Here is a 20,552-nt window from a genome sequence, read left to right on the forward strand (position 1 = left end):
TTTCAGGCGTTCACGTTAGAGTGTGATGGGCTAGTTCCAGGACATGATGGGTTGAGGAGTGGGGGGACCACGTTTTGATTCGTGACCGACTCGGAAGCAAAGTAGAATTACCTAAAAAGGAAGTGACAAGCTATCCACCGGTTTTGATACAAGGGAGTGGATAAATCAAGGTATGCTTCTTTGCTTGATGATAAGGACCTTGAACACCCGGAGTACCGTGGTACACACCTGGAACAGACGCTCCCAGTGCAATTTCATGATTATCATCCGCTAAAGAGAGGCGGTGTTCTTAGTCCTGTGCTTAAAATTAATTCTGCACCCACACTAGATCCAGGTCCCAAGTATCACACTTCCAACCTATAAGGAATCAAAAAATCACAATAGCGCTCTTCGTTCCCCCTCCTCTTTTTGTTCTCCTTCTTTAGGCATCTACCGCAAAACCCTACTGTATCCATACTAGACATGCCTCCAGTCCGCCTCTCACATCGTCGACGCTCATCCTTGGCCATTAGTACGTCCTACCCACTCTTTTCATCTTATCATCCTCACCTTCACCCCCCACAGCGGCTCTCCACCCCATCAAAGCAGGCATATACGGAATAAACACGACTCCCTCACCACGATCAGTTACATTCGCACCTAATGTCACACCAGTCACCTTCACAGAGACTGACGAGTCCTTTGCATCACCAACTCCCGAACCTTCATCCCCAACAACCCAGCTCTTCCCCCCCTCAGAGCTGCCCCCAACAACCACAAGGAGACGTGTACCTCCTGGCAAGCGCCGGTCGCTAGGTTACATCCCACGCCCCCCGAACGCGTTCATGCTGTTCCGTGCCGACTTCGTCCGTCAGAAGCACGTTCCTGGCTCCATCGAGACTAACCACGGTTCACTCTCCAAGATCATCGGTATGTTTATGTTTACCGTAATATAATCACATAATCCCTTATCTCGTACGTACCTAGGTAATTGCTGGAGAGCCCTTCCCCTCGAGGAAAAGCGCGTATGGGAGATCAAGGCCAAGCACGCCAAAGCCGAGCACAAGGCGCGCTACCCTGAATACCGCTTCCGCCCGGTCCACAACAAGAACAAGGAGAAGAAAAAAGAAAAAGCAACGCCTACGCCCGAAGACGAGCGGCGCTGTGAAGAGGTTGCTCAACTTCTCCTCGAAGGGATGAAGGGCGATGAGCTCGCTGCTGCTATTCGCAAGCTCGACGCGGGCAAGGTGCATGTCCCGACCCCTGCGTATCTTTTGAGGCGGCCTTCTTCTGTCCCGCTTCCGGATTCGCGGTTCGGTGCTGCGGGGATTACGATCCCGACGTTGCCTTTCTTCGCGGGATCGCGTCCTGGGTCGCCTGTTGGGAATATTTCTCGCTCTGCTCGCTATATTCTTGGTCAGCGCAGAGCCTCGAGTGCCCAGCCTACTATTTCCAGCTCATGGGGTCTCGCTCCACCCACTTCCCTCCAGCGCGACGACTCTCCTCTCCCAGAAGCCGACACAAGCCTATTCGAGCCCTCATTCTTCAACTCGACCTTTAGCAGCCAAACCACGCAGCCTGATTTCGCATTCGTACGTAGTGTTTCATACTTCCATTTCCGCGGCTGACCACTTTGTAATTCCAGAGCTTCAACCAGATGATCTCCACATATCCCCCACACGCATCACAAGACTTTGGCATTGCCCCTCTAGACCCACTTCACGATCTCTCGATAGACATCAACGCTATGAATTTTGACCTGAACGATCCCCCAGCTTGGATGCCGGTGCCGGCGTCGGCGTCGACGGAGTACAATAACTCGCAGTCTTCATCCTCGTCTCCGTATACGGGTTCGCCTGCGCATTCTGATATGTCTCTGCCTGGTGTGGTCGTTGCGCCGCAGCCGCAGCATGCGGGCGCGGGCGCGCCGTTTGAGCTGTGGCCTGATATGTCCCAGCAGTTCGGGCTTCCTACCAAGGAATTGGGCTTGGACGGCTTGCAATTGGGCTTGGGCTTGGGCTTGGGCATGGACGGTTCCGGTGAAGATCTCTCCGGCTACCCAACATCGAGTGACATCGATGGGTTGTTCCCACCGTATGAGAACCATGAGGGTTCCATCATGTCGTCGATGTCGATGGGTTTCGGATATAATCCGTACTGATTGATCGTCTCGGTTCGCCGCATATCCATCATTTATCCATGTGCATACCCATCCCATCTATCTCTGTCCATATCGATTTCTTTCATCGCCATCTCCATCGCCATTCCCATCGTGGTTTCTCGTTTCCAACCTACACGATCCATCAATGTCTGTATGTATAGCTATTTTTTCTTTTATTGATTGGTCGACGTAGATATGATCTGATGTCCCTTTTCCCTCTTTCCCTTTTCCTTTTTCCTTTCCTTTTATCTGTCTTTATATATCCTTGCTCGAGCATGCTTGACTTTGTATTTTTATCACCCTGCTTTGTTGTCTCGGATTGTGATTGTGATTTATGGATCCTCCCACCCCACCCAGTTGTATCCATATAGTTTCCTTGAATATTATACCCTTGCTCCCCCTCTTCGTGAAGGACAGGAAAATGTCGGCGTCGGCGTCAAAACTGCACTGCAGTGCTTAACGTTTCAAATTGACTTAGCTTTCCGTCGGAGATCTTCAACACGGAACAACGGAACGCAGAATACAACCGCCGAACATGGAACTTGGATCTTTGTCAATACCGAAGGATAATGATAGGTACTTTGCGTGTGATCGTCCATGGTCCGATATCTGAGGCGTTTGAAATTTGAGGTGCGGTGCGTTGTTGCATCTTGTATACGTGGAGTGTACGATGGAGGCGATGTGGCCATGTGCATATGCTTGGATTATGTAGTTTGGGTTATATGTGTGTCCGTGCTGCACGCGTCGCACGTATTGATGTTGCAAGGTGGATTTCCTACCCCCCCCCCCCCCCCCTCGTTCTTTTTGGGGGAGGGCAAGGGGAGGGGGTACAAAATACATGATGTGAATTTCTTCCACATACATACTAGTAGTATACCCACCCATTCCTGTCGTTGGGCACCAGCACCAGCACTAGCTCATTCTGGCTCGATACAGTTAACTAGTCAACAAGTACCGCATTTGTTAAAAAAAGAGCAGATTTTTTTTAAAAAAAAAGGTGAAGGTGAACTAGTTGACTCGGAGCTCCGGGTTGCACTGCACAGCGACTCGACGGTTTGTGTCGTCGCATGAAGTTCACGCTAAAATTCAGCATCCTGGGTCATGATCCTGTGAATGGTGAGCGCTATAACTAAGGCCTAAGGCGTTGCGATCATGATATAATTACATATCCGCGCTGCGCGCATATATATATATATATATATGTTGGTGGGTTTCGGATTTTGTGGTGCTTTTCTTTCTGATTCTTTTCTTTCTTTCTTTTTTTTTTGGGGGGGGAGTGGTTCAGACATACGAATTTACTGCAAGGGGGAAAGGGGTTAGCGGACATATGAATTTACTACAACTACAAGGGGAGGGGTGCTGCTAGTACATAGTCCGACCGTGACCTCGAGAAAGATACAAAATACAAGATACAGATTAACACTGTGTATTACCATCATCGTCCGTGATCCTGATCACGATTACCAATGCATCGTCCATGAGAGTGTCTATGAAAGGGTCTATGAGAGAGAAGAAACAGAACTAGGAATGGACATCGTGGTCTGGATCTCTGCTCCTTACATATTCCAACCAACTAAGTATAAGCCGGTAGCTCTTCACTCGGTTCTCGGGAACAATCATCATGATGATCACCTGCACCCATGACTTCAAGCTCTACCCAGCTATCTACACTGAGTCCGAGTCCAATATGGCGATGATGCTGAGCTCGGATCCGAGATGGAGATGGAGATGGAGATGGATATAGCTTTGAGAGCTCGTGGGATCGTTGGCGTCTTGCAGCGGTGGACGTAGATGCGTCGTTTTTATTGTCATTAGTATCATTAGGCAGCGGAAGTAGTGGTGATGGGATGGGATCGACGCGGACACCGGACGGGACGCACGGGGATCCATCCTGCACGAGACATGGATCGGGATGTTCAAGTTGAACGGTGGACGAGCGTCTGCTGCTCGAAGCCAGACAAACGCCAATGCCAAAGTTGCTGGTGCTCTGGAGCTCGATCCATACCTGTGGTGGTTCAACCCGTGTTGGTTCCGCAGTTGAAGGGAGGTTGAAAGGGGTTATAGCAAGTTTCTGTTTTCTGCGATAGAACCGCACTACGACGAAATTTAGTAGGAGGGCGAGAAGCATGGCTGCTACGACGGTCCCTCCTATGATGGCAGCCGCGGTTAGATGGGATTCACGGGTTGGCTCCGTGTCACCCATTGATACCAACCGGGTGGGGCCCGGAACTATATTGGTGTGTATCAATGTAACCGTGTATATGATAGTTACGGTGCTTGTCGCAGGTATGAGCGAGTAGGGAGTTGATGGTGAGGTGGTTGTCGCGAGCGTCTGGGATTCCGCTGAGGTGTAATGTCCATCCATGTCCGCGGCGGGATTCTGTGGTTGATGTGACACGCAAAAAGCACCCTCAGTACGAGGGAAACGGTTTTGATCGAGGAGTGCTAAGCCTCGGTATAGTGTCACGAATGGCGGGAATAGTATGATAGGAGGTTGTGAAGTAAAAGATTTTAAGAGAGTGAGGAACCCCGTTGGCCTAGAAATCTAACGGGGTTGGAAGAACAAGGTCAACGAGACCGACCGTTTATGCATTGTTCAGCTCAAACAGCTATCGCACTCTGATACACGACAACAAAAATTATTGGCAGTGGCAATGTGATCTTTGGTCGGTCAAGAGACAGCTCCTATGGTGATTAATGCACATGCCGACGTCGGTCACTAAAGATCCATAAATCACCGTCATCGAAAATTGTAGTCCAGCGTATATGAGTGAAGTAGTGGCCAATCGTAAGTTTGGCTGGGGTTGTAAGCTGTACTACGCGTTTCAATTGAATGATGGGGGTAGTAAGCAGTGCAGTTTGACGGCAGATCAGCGATCCAATGCCTCGAGGAAGTCGGGATTAACAAATAAATCGTATTTCAAAGTACAGCTCGAGTCAGCGACCAATACCACCGATATTATGATTGCGAGTTACCTGTGGTGCAGATCGCTTGGAGGCCAGCCATTTTCTGAAAGTTTGCCTCCTTGAAGTAAACCGCATACACAACCTCTTGTGGTGTCCCGTAGGCAGGCCCATATATGAGGAAGACAGTTTTTCATCTTGTAGAAGTGTCAGGCCATCGGTGCTTTCGATGAGTACTACTGAAGGAGAGAAGTACTACGTTATAAGACTCACAGATCAAACGTTGATCAGATCAAAGATATTTTTACGAGGGGGGTTAACTTGGCACATATGACCCCCCTATTCAAGAGCCGATAGCGTGTCGGGATTCGGATGACATTCCTTGAACTCCTCGACTTCATTTTAAACCAGATCAGCTTCATGCGGCGGCCTCATCATCCGAAAGACGCGTCCCTAAGGCAATGCCATAAAACGCGTGTCAGTTTCGTGTCAGCTACGTGATACAACCGACAGTCGGTCAAACCCCAAAAAAGGGCTCTTCACCCGATTTTTGCGGACACCCATCCGTGAACCCAATAACCATATACTCAGCCCCGCTTTCTACTCTGTGATAATGATCTGAGGCGGGGACGCTCTCGGTCTACTCGGTCTTCGCCAAGATGACCTATCAGTATATGTATACCCATTCCTTGTATTGGCTTCGGAATTCCCTAACTTCATGCTGCAAAAGTTTGGGCTGCTTGTGCCGAGCAGGTGAAGTATGACTCTGCATTGGTCGCACATCAGACCACATTGACGTTCCTGGATCAATTCGTTGCCGATTTGTTCTCTTCTTCAAACTATTTCGACGTGGTCAGCAAGATCACTCCATCGCTCGTGGTGAATGCTTTCTCGCGACTGTTGTGGAACTGGTTGAGCAAGGTTGTGTAGTATTTTGGACGCAGTTGGCTCGCTTCCGCACACCACTGGACAAACTTTCGGTGACACCGACAAAGCCTTGGCGGAAGAGTTTGGGCAACTCAACTTTCAAATTCGCAAAATAGTAGATGCATCTACTGAAGAGCAGTCCACACAGAGTTCGGCAACTGACCATCCAATGGCATGATATTGTCTCCCGGATCCGTATACTGCCCGACTTTCCCGTTTCCTCCTGCATCCGTTGTTCTCAAACATCCACAAGGCGGCAAGATGATGGTCCAGTCATCATCATCAACGCAACCCAGTACAGCTGTGGCTCCTTCATTGTCCTGAGGGTCCAGGATCCTTTCCATGTCTCGCTTGACATTACACATACCGAGGACTCCGAGTTGTCCTCCAGATTACAGTCCCTCACTGGCATGCCGATATCCCGATCATCAAGTCGAATAATTGGTGTCTTGCGCGAGCTATGGGATGATGTTGTTGTTAGCACCGTAGCCCAAGTGCTCGTGGAGCTCGTTCCTCGTAGCTCACGTTTTTAAATAGCCTGTTTATACGGTATCGTTGAGTAAACGAGCAATTGTTATCGGTTGTAGTGAGTACCATCTCTCGTCGTTCCTCCTGGGCATCCCGTTTATGAAGCCAAATGGATGCTCGTTGTAACAGATACTATCTCTCTCCGCCACACAATGAATGGACTGCTCCCTGCAGAAGCATGTTGGATACATAGTCATCAACTTCGTCACATCGTCGTTCTCATTTCCAACATATAATATCCCGGACATTCCCGATATGCTCCCTTAGTACATCATGATAAGTTACACACTCATTCAATCGCCTTCCCTCAGTCGTCTATCCTAGACTGAGGGTACGTCCATCCATCCCTAGCTACACTGGCAGTACTCAAACTAACTTACAGTAGGACAACTCACTTGTATCTAGGTATCCGAGTCTAGGTAGAGCAACAATATAGTCATCTATCCGAGACCGAGGAACCTACTCTCGCTTGTACCCAGGTTTTCCTACAAAGCCAACAGCGTCACATTTGAAGGTCGCCCAGGCCGTCGCATGCCCCAATAATGTCTGTGGGCATCTGCGACTCATCTGCATCTACAGAAATGACTGTCCGGCGTTATCAGCAAGGTTCGTGATTTCCCTCTCGTGCCTCAAGATACGGTGCGATCATCGTGGAACTCCTTACCAAATCCTAATTCAATAGGTTTGGCCGTCGGCATTCTCCCATGTTCTCCAGTGGTCACATCTGCTAAAATGTGAAATTTCAATGACTTCTCTGACCAGGTGTGTGATTGGCGGTACTTACATAAAAAAGCCATTCATAGCTTGGATTCGCCCAGTTCCCTCCTGTCGTCCTCCCGTATCAGTTATGCCACAACTGTCTGAAATGCACATTATTGACAACGCGCAGCTCATCCTCGGCGCTGGGGCTTGTTTTGGGGTATTCGTATTAGGAATGAGTGCTTATTACCTTCGGAAATCAGATAGTGGACTTCCTCTTCCGCCTTCCCCTCCCACTTCGAGACTTCGGGGGCATTTCCTGCCTCCTCACAAGTACAGTTGCACGTTTCACTCGTTGTTCGGTAATGCTGATTATGTCCCATCGCTCATCAGCCCATTTCTTACTGTAGAGAAATGGATCGACGAGTACGGTCCTCTGATCACCATTCGCTCAGGAACTGAGAAAATCGTTATTATCGGCCGTCACAATGTGAGTCTCTCGAAGCCAAGTTGCCATGTCCGAGTTCACGATATCGTAGGCCGCGGTAGATATCATGGAGAAGCAGGGCGGGTCTGTGGCTGATCGTCCTCGCCTCATTGCTGCTGGAGAAATCCTCGATGGCGGACTGTCAATTACCTTTGCACACGTTGGGAGTAGATTGCGTCAGATGCGTAGGTTAGTTCGTTTCCCGTGATACTGCACGAATGGCCTCAATCTCCTTTTGCAATGCGATATAGAGCGCTTCATACGCATCTCCAGCCTAAGGCAGCTGTGGAATACGAGCCCCTACAGACGTCACACGCAAAGAACACGGTCCTCGACATTCTTGAAAATCCAGTCAATTTCCAGAACCACGCTGGAACGTAAGCACTGTCCCTAGATTTGAGTTATCATAGTATATTACTGACATGTTATTTGAAGGTATGCTGCGACGACGATTATGAAAATTGCGTATGGGAAGGCTACGCCCACATCTGCCACTGACCCCGAAGTCATCCAAGCGCGTAGACACCTCCGAATATTTCGTATAGCGCGTCGCCCTGGCACTTATCTGGTGGACACGATCCCATGGCTCCGATACCTTCCTTGGTATGGCCAAGAATTGAAACGGGAGTTCAAGAGGCAAAATCAGCTCTACACCGATCAACTGAACCGTGTGAAACAGCAAATAGTATGTATTACCCTGTCAATCTTCACACGACACCTGAATCGTTCCGCAGGGGAGTAATGTGGATGCTGGCCCTTCGTTCGCAAAATATGCGCTAGAAAATGTCAAATTCCTTGGCTTGACAGAGATGGAGATTGCTTCTCTTGCCGGCACCTTTTTTACAGCTGGATCTGATACGGTGACGTGTCTTGTGTTATATTTCATAAGACGTGTAATTGAAACCGGGTATCAGACTGCTCTGGCAATATGCACGGTGCTGATGGCAGCCGCATGTTTCCCCGAGGAACAGGCTAAAGTCCAGGCCGAGATTGATGTCGTTGTAGGAAGGAACCGAGGTAGCTTGATTCATATTGCGTGTTTCTCGATTTCAAGGATGTTTCCACTATACAGTACCGACCTTTGCTGACGATAAATCTCTTCCTCGTCTTCACGCTTTCATCTCTGAGGCTTTGAGATGGAGGCCGCTGATTCCCGGCGGTGGGTATCCTCATTATGGGTTTTGTACCTGAAGTTCACAACGTGCACACGGCAGGATTGGCTCACCGAACGACTCAGGAGGTGATTTGGGCAAGTACGGTTTGAACTACTTATTGCGTGAATGATAACCTGGAATTAGGGAAGCTATTGTGTTCCTGCTGGGACTACGGTATTCGGCGATCATTGGTAATTATAGACCTTCAAGAGAAGTACGAGGGCCTGAATGTCACGGCTTCAGGTCCATTTCTCGGGACCCAGACGTCTTCCCCGAGCCTCACTCATTCATGCCTCAGCGTTGGATTAACGATCAAGGTCGCATCAGGGACGACCTCAAATTCTTTGTCTTCGGGTTTGGTCGTCGGTAAACAATCATTCTTCTAGATGTTCTTCCTTTCACTGACAGTGATTCCAGCGTATGCCCTGCTCAACATCTTGCGGAAAGGTAAATCAAAGATATTCTCACACAGACATGATTTTCCGAGTTCATTTTGACTGCTACAGATCGGTGTTCATAAACTCGCTTCTTATTCTTTGGGCTTTCCACCTGGCTCTGGATCCTACGAAGCCGCTGGATGACATGATGTTCATGAGGGGGGAGATGGGAAAGCCGCACCGGTGCGCTATTGAGTTTGAGACGAGGGTTCCGGAGACCGAGCTCAGGCGCATGATGCAAAATTTTCCCGAGGTTGCATGAGAAATCCAAGTTAACGTGTGGGTACTGTTCCTTGATCAATGTCAATGTATCGCCTGGCTTATGGTTAACATTGAACAGTCAAACCACAGTTAGTTCAACGCATGTGCCGCGTTGGTATTTTGGGTTCTAGACTTGTATGAATGGACGAATGATTGTGATCGGCTGAGTACGAAATGTAACTTGCTTAGCTCCTTCATCGATGTATCAATACCATGGCACCAACACACATACTGGATACATGGATTGATTCACCATTCCGATTCAACGAGATAATAATGGGAGGAGAGGGAAGGCTAGTGCCGGGGGTCCTGGCGCAGTGGCCGGAGTTCAGGCTCGTATTCAGTTGTTCAAGTTGTGGTCCCTCCCTCAGGCCTCAGCACTAGCGGCGCAGAATGTATTATGGGTATGGTGCCGTGGAGCGCTTGCATCCCAAACTCGTTTATGCAGAGATCTTTCCCGCTGGAAAGGTGCGTTGGATGGCAGACGATGTGTTTTGGGTGGTATACGCGATTTGGAGGCACTGGCCAATGCTGCAAGTTGCAACAGAGTCTTCTTGGGATCAGTCTTTGGGCGACTCAAGTTGGTTGGTGTTTATCCAGTTTCTCCCTCACTGATACCTAAGTATGACTGCACACACACAGACTCAACATGTTTACCATCATCTCCATATACCGCTAACTCGGTAAATGAACCGAGACAGTCGACACAGCATACACTATTGCTCACCCACTAGCTGGTATAAAATTTATCCTCCACCACACCTTCCGCGTCCCTCCCTCCTCACAACTCACATCTACACAAGATCTCACCTCCCCACCCCCATCATCCACGTGCACATCCCCCCGCACCCCACCCATAGACCCCCATTTCCGCTCCGGCGTATACCTAGGCCTTGGCATGTCCTGCCTCGTCAGGATCATGGTTAGATTGACCCGACTTTTCAATCGTCAAGTTCTTCACATCCTTGAATAGTTTGATCCCGGCCCGTAAGTTTTATAGATCTCGGCGATTCTGTTGTAATCAACCTTCCGGCAAGCACGCAACGACTTTTCGTGACATTCGAGCTGTATTTCTGACAAAAAAAAAGAACAAAAAAGTACGTAGTTCACGCAAATCAGGCATCGTACTACACCTCATCGCAACAGCCGAAGGCCAGAGGATTGCTTGTAAATAACAACGATGACTGAACAGGATCAAACGGCCAGCATCACTTCTACCGGTACACCCCGTTCGCGACCCATAAATCCAAAGCAAGGGTCAAGAATCAGATGCTACGTGAGGGTGAATTAGTCCCTGCAAGAACTTCACTTGAGCAGTAATGTTCGCCTCGAAGCCCTTATCCCAGCTTCAGAAACATTTGCAGAGGCTATATACCAGACCACATACCTTTCCTCCCTTCATGATCTCAAAATGACCACAAGGGACGACAACTAGCTGTGCACCTGGAAATTTGGCATTACTAAAATACCCTCGGGTGATGATAAACATAAATCACTCACGCCCGTCAGCGTCGTCCACCATCTTACGCGTTATCGAGGCCGGAATCAGATCGTCTTCTTCGGCCATGACAATCAACATTGGACAGCGGGCATCTTTCAGGCGCAATCCAGGACGAACTCCGAGTGCATCGATTACAAAGCGGGGTGCAATGAGGTTCGGAGCACCAGAGAAAGGGGTGGAGCCTTGCGCAAACATCGAGGTGAACCCTATGTTCCAGAGATTAGCTAATTGACATTGTGACCAGGAATTGAATACCTGGTAAGCTTGATGGAGAGTTCAAGAGTGCGAACTCTCCTGGATTTCCGATAGCACGAACAAAAATCGGACTGAGGCCGAGTCCTTTTCTGGCGTAATCAACGCCCGCCCAAAACAAGAGCCTGAGGTTCGGGGAGGTGCTTGTTAGGGTTGCTTTCGCTGGAATTTATGCGGTTCAATGGAGGCATTGGCAGTACAAAAATGATAATACCATCCAGGATGGGGCAATGCGCCATACCGCCCGCTAGTGCGCCGTCGTTAACCACTAATTCTGCCACTTGAAGTCCACTCGCTGCAGATCCCATCACGACAATTCTATCCGCAAGAAAGTCTTGTGGACGAGAGCGAGCCCAGGATATAACGCTTTGATAATCTTGTAACTGTGATTCAAAATCAACAACGTTACGCGGTTCTCCCTCAGAATGGCCGAAACCACGATAATCAAAGATAAGCGAGGCCCATCCTGCATCTCGAGCCCAACGCTCCCCGAATGCTGCAAGGCCTGCATCTTTGGTCGCTGTGAGGCTGTAGAAATGAAAACGTCAGTTTTGACTAGTCAGAATGATGTTTTGTTTTGAAGCATACCCAGGACCCCCGATAACCACAGGGTGCGGACCATTCCCTGCAGGTCGGTAGTACCAAACATCAAGCCTAACTCGCACGCGAACAAGGCTGGGCACCTCGACCGTTCTCCTTGTAAATGATTCTGCAGAGACCATGATGTGTAACGTTCCTTCGCCGTATCATCATGATATATATGTATGAATAGTGGGCCTATGTGGGTGTGGGGACGAAACCCTCATCACGTCAATAACCGAAGTATGTTTGTGATAATAAGGTTCAAGAATCAAGGCAGCACAGCCTATCATTGCATCTTGGACACCAGAGCCGGGGACACGCGTTTTCATGATTGAACACCCCCATCAAGCTCTGCGTAGACGCGGGTTACAGGATAATTGCCGGTGAGGTGACCGTACACGGTTAGGCCCCAGATCATTGGAGTTGTAGATCACCGGCTGTGGGAGGAAGAAGTTAAAAGTAGGGTTCTTTGATTTGGAGCCGCGTAATGAGCGTTGAGCGCGACAAAAAGACCTGCATTGTATGCATTCATTGATGGATGGCACATGATACAATGAGATATCATAGTCTGGACTCTGGAATTTCAAAGATGGAGAGAGATCATTAGGGAGATTTGTATTTGCTTGTGATGACCCAATCTTTTAAGATTACGATAGACTCGGACAAGCGAAATTTAATACGTGTTTCTACGCTAGCAGGGAACGAGGTGAGCACTCGTTTATGCGGAGCTCACCAGCCCTATCCGAGTCGCACCTGCTGCAGTCCACCGTTCCCCAAGGTAGGGTGCTATCAACATGGGGAAGGAGGGGCTAGTAAAGCAGATCATAGGGCCGCAGCCACCACGCGAGGGTCACGGAACAGGTTAGAACGCTCCAACAACGCTGTGGCGGACCGCCACAATGTTGATTTATTCATACGCGCCCAAGACGAACAACAATGAATTGATCAAGATGTAACAATTGCCGTTTCAAAACCAACATCACGATTCTGCTCCTTCAAGTCAGAGAAATCACAGCGATGCAGATCATAATGTCCATATGTCCTGTGGCATCGCGCAGCAGTTCTATTAGTGGAAGGAAGTCGTTCTCACCATCATGATGTGCCCACAGTGGGGCTCCGTGATGACATATGATATACGGCGCTTTCCACTACCAGAGAGGATATAACGACATACACAAGACTCCAGGAAGATGCCCACACCTTCGCACACCTGCTAGGCTGTAGACAGCATCACTCATTATTTTCGCCATGGTTTCAACAGGGATGCCGTTGGATGCCGCTTGTTTACTTGCAATGGCGCTGGAAGGCATTCTATACGGTGAGCATCGAAATGTGTTTGTTCGTCATATGCCAACCAACCTAGGGACACCTCTCCAGGCTTCTCAGTCCTCATGTTTATGGGTACCATCTATTCTTTAACATACGAACAACGCATGCAGGACATAAATCGCCGAATGGCCGTGGTGGCCATCCTGCTGTTGATACTGAGTACCGGGGTTAGCGCTTCTTGCTTCGTACATCTGTTGTCATCTGCTAACGTTCTGCAAGCACATCGTCGCGAACATCATTCGTATGGAAAATGGGCTAGTGAAGTATCGCGACACATACCCAGGCGGGCCGGTGGCATACTTCGCAGACCCTAGCCAGAACATTTTTGCTGTCCTGCATGCGTTTTACCTCCTACAAACTCTACTGGCTGATGGGGTAGTGGTGGGTTCATGTTCTTATCTGCCAGGTTCAAACCTTTACTCAAGGAAGTTTTTTTGGCACAAGATCTATCGCTGTTATGTTGTGTGGCGATCAGGCTGGATTATAATCCTACCAAGCCTGTTGTGGTGCAGTGCCGCAGGTTAGATTGCAGTCATGCTCACGAAGTCATGCTCTCTGACGTTGCACATCAAAGCTACTGGTATTTGTGTGGTCTACACCTATCTGGAAGTCACAAGTACCTCCGGAAACTTCTACGCCAACGTGGTTGGCCAACCTACTCAGTGGGTTGCGGCATTCTTTGCCTCGACTATGGCAACGAATGGATTGAGTTCAGGTAAGCACGTTTCCGTGAGGGCGATGTCGAGGCCCTGAATGTGTTCAGGATTACTCGCATATCGCATCTGGATGATTGAAAAGAAAATCTCTGTAACTCGCGCTACGAAGGGCAATTTGATGCCAATAGTGCGCGTGCTTCTGGATGCCGCTGTTTTGTACACTGTGGTTCTCTTCATCGCACTAATATGTTACCTGCTCTCGAACAATGGAGAGGAACCCGCGCTGGAAATGGTGATTCCACCCCAAAGACCTGGTATCCGAAAAGAAAGGCTGATTATTTTTTAACAACTAGATCACGCCGATCATATCCATTGCCTTCTACATGGTCCTTATTCGCATCGCAATCAACAGAGAGAATTGCACATATACCGCGACCAATGAGACGAAACTAAGCACTTTGCAGCAGTATCCTATGCAGGTTCATGTATCCGAATATACGCGCAGTGATGATACCCCATCATACGGAATAGGGAATGAAGACCAGCCATCGACATCGACGGATGAGTCTAGAAATGGGTCCTTGCAAGCATAACCAAACCTGAACGCCAGTTATTCCCCAGACATCAGTAAAACCTCGAGTCTAGTATGTTTAGTTAGGATTTTGAATTTATTCTTATTTTTCCGAGTTTGATCGGGTTTGAGGAACCATCAAGGTGACATGAAAGACATGAGGAGAAAATCGAGATACCTCTGAAACTCACTTACCAGGCATTGACCAACAAAAAAAGCGGTAATAGTGGAGCAAACGGCATCACATTGTCCGGTGGCAAAGTACGATGTGCAGAGCATAGATCCATGTAAATTGAAGAAAATCATATTAAAGGTGATGAAAATGCGGATAATGGAAGATATTACGAGCGACAGGATAGGTGAAATGCAACGTACGACGACTCGAGAGATGGGCGCAGAAGTCGGAAATGAGCGCTGAGATCTATAGAATGAATCATGTTTTGTATCCTACTAGATCTGTAGTTCCCACGGCTACCATCTCCCGTTCACTGACTTCAAGGACCGTTCGGCGTTGTCAGCCTCAAGGTTTGTGCTTGCCCCTCAAAATACGGCACGATCACCGTGGATCGTCTGACCAATCTCTAGTGTAATGGGATTTGGCCGTCAGCATTCTCCCATGTTCTTCAAATTCAGCGGTCAGCATCTGCTAAAATTTGAAATTTCAATGACTTCCGGGCCAGGTGTGAGTGTGCGATTGGCGGTACTTAAAAAGCCATTCATAGCTTGGATTCGCCCAGTTCCCTCCTGTCGTCCTCCCGTATCAATTATGCTACAGCTGTCTGAAATGCACATTTCTGACAACGCGCAGCTCGTCCTCGGCGCTATGGCTTGTTTTGGGGTATTCGTATTAGGACTGTGTGCTTATTATCTTTGGAAATCAGATAGTGGGCTTCCTCTTCCGCCTTCCCCTCCCACTTCGAGACTTCGGGGACATTTCCTGCCTCCTCACAAGTACAGTTGCACGTTTCACTCGTTGTTCGGTAATGCTGATTATGTCCCATCGCTCATCAGCCCATTTCTTACTGTAGAGAAATGGATCGACGAGTACGGTCCTCTGATCACCATTCGCTCAGGAATTGAGAAAATCGTTATTATCGGCCGTCACAATGTGAGTCTCTCGAAGCCGAATTGCCATGTCCAGGTTCACGATATTGTAGGCCGCGGTAGATATAATGGAGAAGCAGGGCGGGTCTGTAGCTGATCGTCCTCGCCTCATTGCTGCTGGAGAAATCCTTAGTGGCGGATTGTCCATTACCTTTACACCCGCTGGGAGTAGATGGCGTCAGATGCGTAGGTTCGTTCATTTCCCGCGATACTGCACGAATAGCCTCAATCTCGTTTTGCAATGCGATATAGAGCGCTTCATACGCATCTACAACCTAAGGCAGCTGTGGAATATGAGCCCCTGCAGATGTCACACGCAAAGAACATGGTCATTGACATTCTTGAAGATCCAGTCAATTTCCAGAACCACGCTGGGACGTAAGCACTGTCCCCAGATTCGGGTTATCATAGTATATTACTGACATGTTATTTGAAGGTATGCTGCGACGACGATTATGAAAATTGCGTATGGGAAGGCAACGTCCACATCTGCCACTGATCCCGAAGTCATACAAGCCCGCAAGCACCTCCGAATACTTCGTACAGTTCGCCGCCCTGGCACTTACCTGGTGGACACGATCCCATGGCTCCAATACCTTCCTCGGTATGGCCAAGAATTGACACGGGAGTTCAAGAGGCACAACCAGCTCTACACCGATCAACTGAACCACGTGAAACAGCAAATAGTAAGCCTCACCCCGTCAACATTCACATGACGCCTGAATCGTTCCGCAGAGGAGTAATGTGGACGTCGGCCCTTCGTTCGCAAAATATGCGCTAGAAAATGTCAAACTCCTTGGCTTGACAGAGATGGAGATCGCTTCTCTTGCCGGCACCTTTTTTACAGCTGGATCCGAAACGGTGACGTGTCTTGTGTTTGGTTTCGGAAGATGTGTAATTAAAACTAGGTGTCAGACTACTCTGGCAATATGCACGGTTTTAATGGCAGCCGCATGTTTCCCCGAGGAACAGGCTAAAGTCCAGGCCGAAATTAATGCTGTTGTAGGAAGGAACCGAGGTAGCTTGATTCATATTGCGAGTTTCTCGATTTCAAGGATGTTTCCACTATACAGTACCGACTTTCGCTGACGATGAATCCCTTCCTCGTCTTCACGCTTTCATCTTTGAGGCTTTGAGATGGAGACCGCTAGTTCCCAGCGGTGGGTATCCTCATTATTGGTTTTGTACCTCAAGTTCACAATGTGCAAACGGCAGGGTTGGCTCACCGAACGACTCAGGAGGTGATTTGGGCAAGTACGTTTTGAACGACTTATTACGCAAATGATAACCTGGCATTAGGGAAACCATTGTATTCCTGCTGGAACTACGGTATTCGGCGATCATTGGTAGGTATCGACCTTCAAGAGAGGTACGAGGGCCTTAATGTCACGGCTTCAGGTCCATTTCTCGGGACCCAGACGTCTTCCCCGAGCCTCACTCGTTCAAGCCTCAGCGTTGGATTAATGATCAAGGTCGCATCAGGGACGACCTCAAATTCTTTGTCTTCGGGTTTGGTCGTCGGTAAACAATCATTCTTCTGGATGTTCTTCCTTTCATGACCGTTATTCCAGCGTATGCCCTGCTCAACATCTTGCGACAAGGTAAAGCAAAGGTATCCTTCCACTCACATGATCTTCCGGGCTTATCTCGACTGCTACAGATCGGTGTTCATCAACTCGCTCCTTATTCTTTGGGCTTTCCACCTGACCCTGGATCCTACAAAGCCGCTGGATGACATGGTGTTCATGAGGGGAGCGACGGGAGATGTTAAGCTGCACCAGTGCGCTATTGAGTTTGAGACGAGGGTTCCGGAGACCGAGCTCAGGCGCATGATGCAGAATTTTCCCGAGGTTGCATAAGAAACTCAAGTTTGTCGACAATCATAATCATGATGCGCTCATCGCCATCGCCCCTCCCGCCACCCTCTCCTGCCCGCCACTGCTGTAGGTCGAAGCAGCTACCAACATGCTTGACTGTTGCAGACTAGTAAACGAGGACCATCCGTGTGTGACAGTCTCACATGTAAACTCTCTGCCTGTCCTGGAGGTGACCTCATTCCCAATATCTTCGCCTTTGGTGTATCGTGTTTGAATTTTGCGCTAGTACTTCCCGCACTTCAAAATAACTCCCGATGAGTCCATACAAATTGGTCGTCACGTGTTGGAGGACTTCCACCTACAAAAACACTACCTAAAGGTAGCTGGATAAAGGGCAGGTCTTCTTCAATGGCAGTCCCCCCCCTTCCAGGAGAGTCGAGACCTGCCGTATTGAGTATGCATTAGCCTTCAAAAATCAGGTGTCGACGTCTCGGCTCGCCAACCTCCATCCGTTTCAAGTGAAACCAAGTAAATCCAGCCTCCTCATGCGGCCGTCTCATCATCCGAACGACGCAGCCCTTAGACAGTGTCATATACGTGCCACACAGACAATGGTCCGTGGCGGGTAGGTACCACTGGTCAAACGTCAATAACGATACATAGTACTTTACATCGTCCATGACCTTGGTTATCAATGTATCGTCTGTGGGAGGGGAGGATAAGAACTGGGAAGGACATAATGATCATCATGATCAGCCTCCATGCTCCTTAAAGATTTCACCGAAAGAGGATAAGCCGGCAGCTCTTCACTCGGCTCTCGCCAACAACCATCCGTAACCATGTGATCTATCCAGCTTTCTACACTGCGATGATGATATTGATCTGAGGTGTGGACGTGAGAAGGATATGGATACAACTTCTCTAGCTCGTGGGCCCGATAGCGTCTGGCAACGCCGGACGCAGATACATCATCATCGGCTAAGTGAGATGATCTATGATCTGTGGCGTATGATAGGGACCTGTTATCAGAATACTCTGCGAGACATGCGTCGGAATATTGAATGAATGATGAGCTGCTGCTGCTTGGACGGACGACACCGCTGGCGTTCTGTAACTTGAGCCACGCCCGTGACTCAACCTGCGTTGGCCCTGTAGTTGAAATGAGGTTGAAAGGTGTAACAGAAAGTTGTCGTGTCCTGCGACGGCGCAGCACAATAAAAGCCAGGAGGGCTAGAAGCACGACCGCTCCTACAGTTCCTCCTATGATGGCACCTATGGTTGGAGGTAATTGAGGGTTTGAATTGGTGCTAGGCGCTGATGTTGGTTGAGGCAACGGGATCGATGTCATAACAGTGCTGGTTGATGTGACTGTGGATGAGAGAGGTGGAAGCAATGTAGTAGTCGCCGTGAGCGTTTGGAGAGAGTAGACTGTACTGAAAAGAGACACGCGCTCCTCGGTGAAGATAGACGCAGTACTGGTTGGAGGGATCCCACTCGCCGTTGACAATGTTGGACAGTCAGCGTATGAGCTTGGCAACCGGGATGGGGTACTACCATGAGGGTGTCTACCACAAACAGCTGAGCAGCTAGAAGTATAACTTGCTGAGGTGCCGCATACATTTGACGGCTGGGGGGTATTGTAGGTAGATGACTTAGAAGTAGCAGCTGTAGTGGTAATCAATTCGACCGGTGTGGATGAAATTTCGGAAGATGTCGGGGAAATGGGATCAGGACATGCGGAACCTGTGGGATGATCGGGAGGAGAATAGGTAGCTACAGGCTGGGCTGTTGGTGTTTCCAATTGACGTTGGAAAATATGAGCTTTCGCCAAAAGTCGCGGTGCTCCGACCGCAAAGTCCCAAGCTTTGGTGGGCTCCAATACTCTGTGTTCAAATGTGGCTGGCGTTGGACTAGCCTGCTCATTCGAGAAATGATCACTGTCAGACAAAGCGCAGTCTACGCAGCTGACCTCGGGCTCGCTAAACAGCTGGAGACCTTAATTGGCTATCAGACCACAGAAGATAGCTCAAGAGAAAATCGATGCCTACGCCCATCTACGCCGGTATTTGGTAGTTGATCTAACGAGTCAGGACCATCCTCGAGTACAGTCTCTAACGAGGATTTCTGAGCCTCATCGCGGTTAAACGAATGTCGTAAATGGTGTGATAGATAGTTGCGAAACAAAACATTAAAGCGAGTGTGTGGGGGAGACATTTCTCCCTTTGGCTAAGAAATCCAGTGGGGGGTTGGGAGAACCATGTCAGCGAGATCGACCTGTTTTGTACCGCATGAGTAAGACGAACTTTGTTTCACACCCCGAGTGACGACCAAACGTTTCAGCAGTGCCAAAGTGATCGTTGATCAGCCGTGAGACATAATGAGTAACATTGACGCATGCGTGACCGGAGACGACAGTCGGTGAAGTAGTCAGCACTAGTGATTGCACGCACCATTAACTCAAGCATTGTAGTTCAGCATCTACGACCGACTGAAGTTCAGTGGTTACTAGTTAATCATTTGGCCAGGGTTCGGAACCCTGGCCAACACCCATTATAGTGTGCTCCCGTGAGTGATGGGGGCGCCTAACACTGCAACGTCGACAGATGCATCAGGTAGTAGCGATCTAAGTTCTCAAGAGTCAAAAATATACTATCATTACTATGTTCAAAAATGCAACATACCTGTACGCGTTCGAGTTGTCCTACCAATGCCATGTGGAGATCAATATTGTCATCTGCCGGAACCAACCGGCACCGCAAGCATCAAAGACTTAATGTTCTTTTTTTCCCACAGCCTCACCCTCCACGCCATTCCACCGAGTCCCACGGTCCTCCTGCTGCCCCGTGAACCCATCCTAAACAGTGTTCCCCAGTCCGATACCATTAATATTTCTACTCCTCGTATACGTCGCCAGCCATGTGCATGCCCTCCCACCCTTCCCCTCCGTCCCATATAGTAGATGATAGCTACGTTACTGACTATATATATATTTGATGTACGTGTGATGGGTCTATAACACCGGTCCAGACTCCACTGGCAAGTTAGCTCAACAAGAAATTCAGAACTTTGATGTCAACTTCAAGTGAGGCGATAAATATGTTGGTACTTGCCTGGCCCCTGGGTAAAGTCTCACGTTGCCATCTGCGTCTCGGCAGGAAACAACACCTTCCATGTTGAGACTCAAAGGATCGGCGTTCGAGCAG

The 20,552-nt window shown here is 48.9% G+C and overlaps 7 protein-coding genes across 7 annotated transcripts; 4 read left to right on the forward strand and 3 right to left on the reverse strand.

Annotated features, from left to right (window-relative positions):
* The first annotated feature begins 140 nt into the window (after positions 1 to 140).
* DEU56DRAFT_855053 (uncharacterized protein) lies at positions 141 to 2,543 on the forward strand. Its single transcript, XM_041355241.1, has 4 exons — positions 141 to 511; positions 565 to 909; positions 967 to 1,571; positions 1,625 to 2,543. Exons 1-4 carry the CDS (start codon positions 463 to 465, stop codon positions 2,138 to 2,140), a joined length of 1,515 nt encoding a protein of 504 aa, XP_041210135.1. The 5' UTR covers positions 141 to 462; the 3' UTR covers positions 2,141 to 2,543.
* A 908-nt stretch (positions 2,544 to 3,451) lies between these two features.
* On the reverse strand, positions 3,452 to 4,393 carry DEU56DRAFT_793816 (uncharacterized protein). The gene has a single exon (XM_041352782.1). It carries the CDS (start codon positions 4,341 to 4,343, stop codon positions 3,714 to 3,716), a length of 630 nt encoding a protein of 209 aa, XP_041210136.1. The 5' UTR covers positions 4,344 to 4,393; the 3' UTR covers positions 3,452 to 3,713.
* Positions 4,394 to 7,182: 2,789 nt separating this feature from the next.
* DEU56DRAFT_979564 (cytochrome P450) lies at positions 7,183 to 9,765 on the forward strand. The gene is made up of 13 exons (XM_041359750.1): positions 7,183 to 7,688; positions 7,738 to 7,874; positions 7,937 to 8,062; positions 8,121 to 8,370; positions 8,420 to 8,545; positions 8,600 to 8,702; positions 8,758 to 8,844; positions 8,900 to 8,934; positions 8,984 to 9,030; positions 9,083 to 9,205; positions 9,257 to 9,286; positions 9,346 to 9,555; positions 9,617 to 9,765. Exons 1-12 carry the CDS (start codon positions 7,245 to 7,247, stop codon positions 9,536 to 9,538), a joined length of 1,701 nt encoding a protein of 566 aa, XP_041210137.1. The 5' UTR covers positions 7,183 to 7,244; the 3' UTR covers positions 9,539 to 9,555; positions 9,617 to 9,765.
* An 839-nt stretch (positions 9,766 to 10,604) lies between these two features.
* On the reverse strand, positions 10,605 to 12,012 carry DEU56DRAFT_939749 (Alpha/Beta hydrolase protein; the record flags this gene model as incomplete). The annotated part of the gene is made up of 6 exons (XM_041358875.1): positions 10,605 to 10,873; positions 10,925 to 10,980; positions 11,038 to 11,244; positions 11,294 to 11,452; positions 11,505 to 11,818; positions 11,879 to 12,012. The coding sequence occupies 6 exons, from the start codon at positions 12,010 to 12,012 to the stop codon at positions 10,796 to 10,798; spliced, it is 948 nt and encodes a 315-aa protein (XP_041210138.1). The 3' UTR covers positions 10,605 to 10,795.
* Positions 12,013 to 13,120: 1,108 nt separating this feature from the next.
* DEU56DRAFT_911083 (uncharacterized protein) lies at positions 13,121 to 14,450 on the forward strand (the record flags this gene model as incomplete). Its single annotated transcript, XM_041357251.1, has 7 exons — positions 13,121 to 13,190; positions 13,250 to 13,368; positions 13,421 to 13,582; positions 13,646 to 13,721; positions 13,776 to 13,916; positions 13,965 to 14,149; positions 14,211 to 14,450. The coding sequence occupies 7 exons, from the start codon at positions 13,121 to 13,123 to the stop codon at positions 14,448 to 14,450; spliced, it is 993 nt and encodes a 330-aa protein (XP_041210139.1).
* A 762-nt stretch (positions 14,451 to 15,212) lies between these two features.
* DEU56DRAFT_939758 (cytochrome P450) lies at positions 15,213 to 17,715 on the forward strand (the record flags this gene model as incomplete). The annotated part of the gene is made up of 12 exons (XM_041358876.1): positions 15,213 to 15,536; positions 15,586 to 15,722; positions 15,785 to 15,910; positions 15,969 to 16,218; positions 16,268 to 16,393; positions 16,448 to 16,550; positions 16,606 to 16,692; positions 16,748 to 16,773; positions 16,832 to 16,878; positions 16,931 to 17,053; positions 17,104 to 17,133; positions 17,193 to 17,715. The coding sequence occupies 12 exons, from the start codon at positions 15,213 to 15,215 to the stop codon at positions 17,389 to 17,391; spliced, it is 1,578 nt and encodes a 525-aa protein (XP_041210140.1). The 3' UTR covers positions 17,392 to 17,715.
* On the reverse strand, positions 17,681 to 20,048 carry DEU56DRAFT_793858 (uncharacterized protein). Its single transcript, XM_041352783.1, has 2 exons — positions 19,398 to 20,048; positions 17,681 to 19,344 (listed from the first exon to the last, which is right to left on the reverse strand). The coding sequence occupies exons 1-2, from the start codon at positions 19,561 to 19,563 to the stop codon at positions 18,041 to 18,043; spliced, it is 1,470 nt and encodes a 489-aa protein (XP_041210141.1). The 5' UTR covers positions 19,564 to 20,048; the 3' UTR covers positions 17,681 to 18,040.
* Between the last annotated feature and the right edge of the window lie 504 nt (positions 20,049 to 20,552).

Source organism: Suillus clintonianus, assembly GCF_016758775.1.
Source record: "Suillus clintonianus strain FC179 chromosome Unknown DEU56scaffold_23, whole genome shotgun sequence".
NCBI classification, from domain to species: Eukaryota; Fungi; Basidiomycota; class Agaricomycetes; order Boletales; family Suillaceae; genus Suillus; species Suillus clintonianus.

Coding starts and splice junctions, on each gene's coding strand:
- DEU56DRAFT_979564 (XM_041359750.1), top strand. CDS start 7,245: ATGACTTCTCTGACCAGGTGTGTGATTGGCGGTACTTACATAAAAAAG. Junction 8,371..8,419: donor ACCGTGTGAAACAGCAAATA/GTATGTATTACC, acceptor ATCGTTCCGCAG/GGGAGTAATGTGGATGCTGG. Junction 8,845..8,899: donor GAGGCCGCTGATTCCCGGCG/GTGGGTATCCTC, acceptor TGCACACGGCAG/GATTGGCTCACCGAACGACT.
- DEU56DRAFT_855053 (XM_041355241.1), top strand. CDS start 463: ATGCCTCCAGTCCGCCTCTCACATCGTCGACGCTCATCCTTGGCCATT. Junction 512..564: donor ACGCTCATCCTTGGCCATTA/GTACGTCCTACC, acceptor CACCCCCCACAG/CGGCTCTCCACCCCATCAAA. Junction 1,572..1,624: donor CGCAGCCTGATTTCGCATTC/GTACGTAGTGTT, acceptor TTGTAATTCCAG/AGCTTCAACCAGATGATCTC.
- DEU56DRAFT_793858 (XM_041352783.1), bottom strand. CDS start 19,563: ATGTCTCCCCCACACACTCGCTTTAATGTTTTGTTTCGCAACTATCTA. Junction 19,345..19,397: donor AAATACCGGCGTAGATGGGC/GTAGGCATCGAT, acceptor TAGCCAATTAAG/GTCTCCAGCTGTTTAGCGAG.
- DEU56DRAFT_793816 (XM_041352782.1), bottom strand. CDS start 4,343: ATGGGTGACACGGAGCCAACCCGTGAATCCCATCTAACCGCGGCTGCC.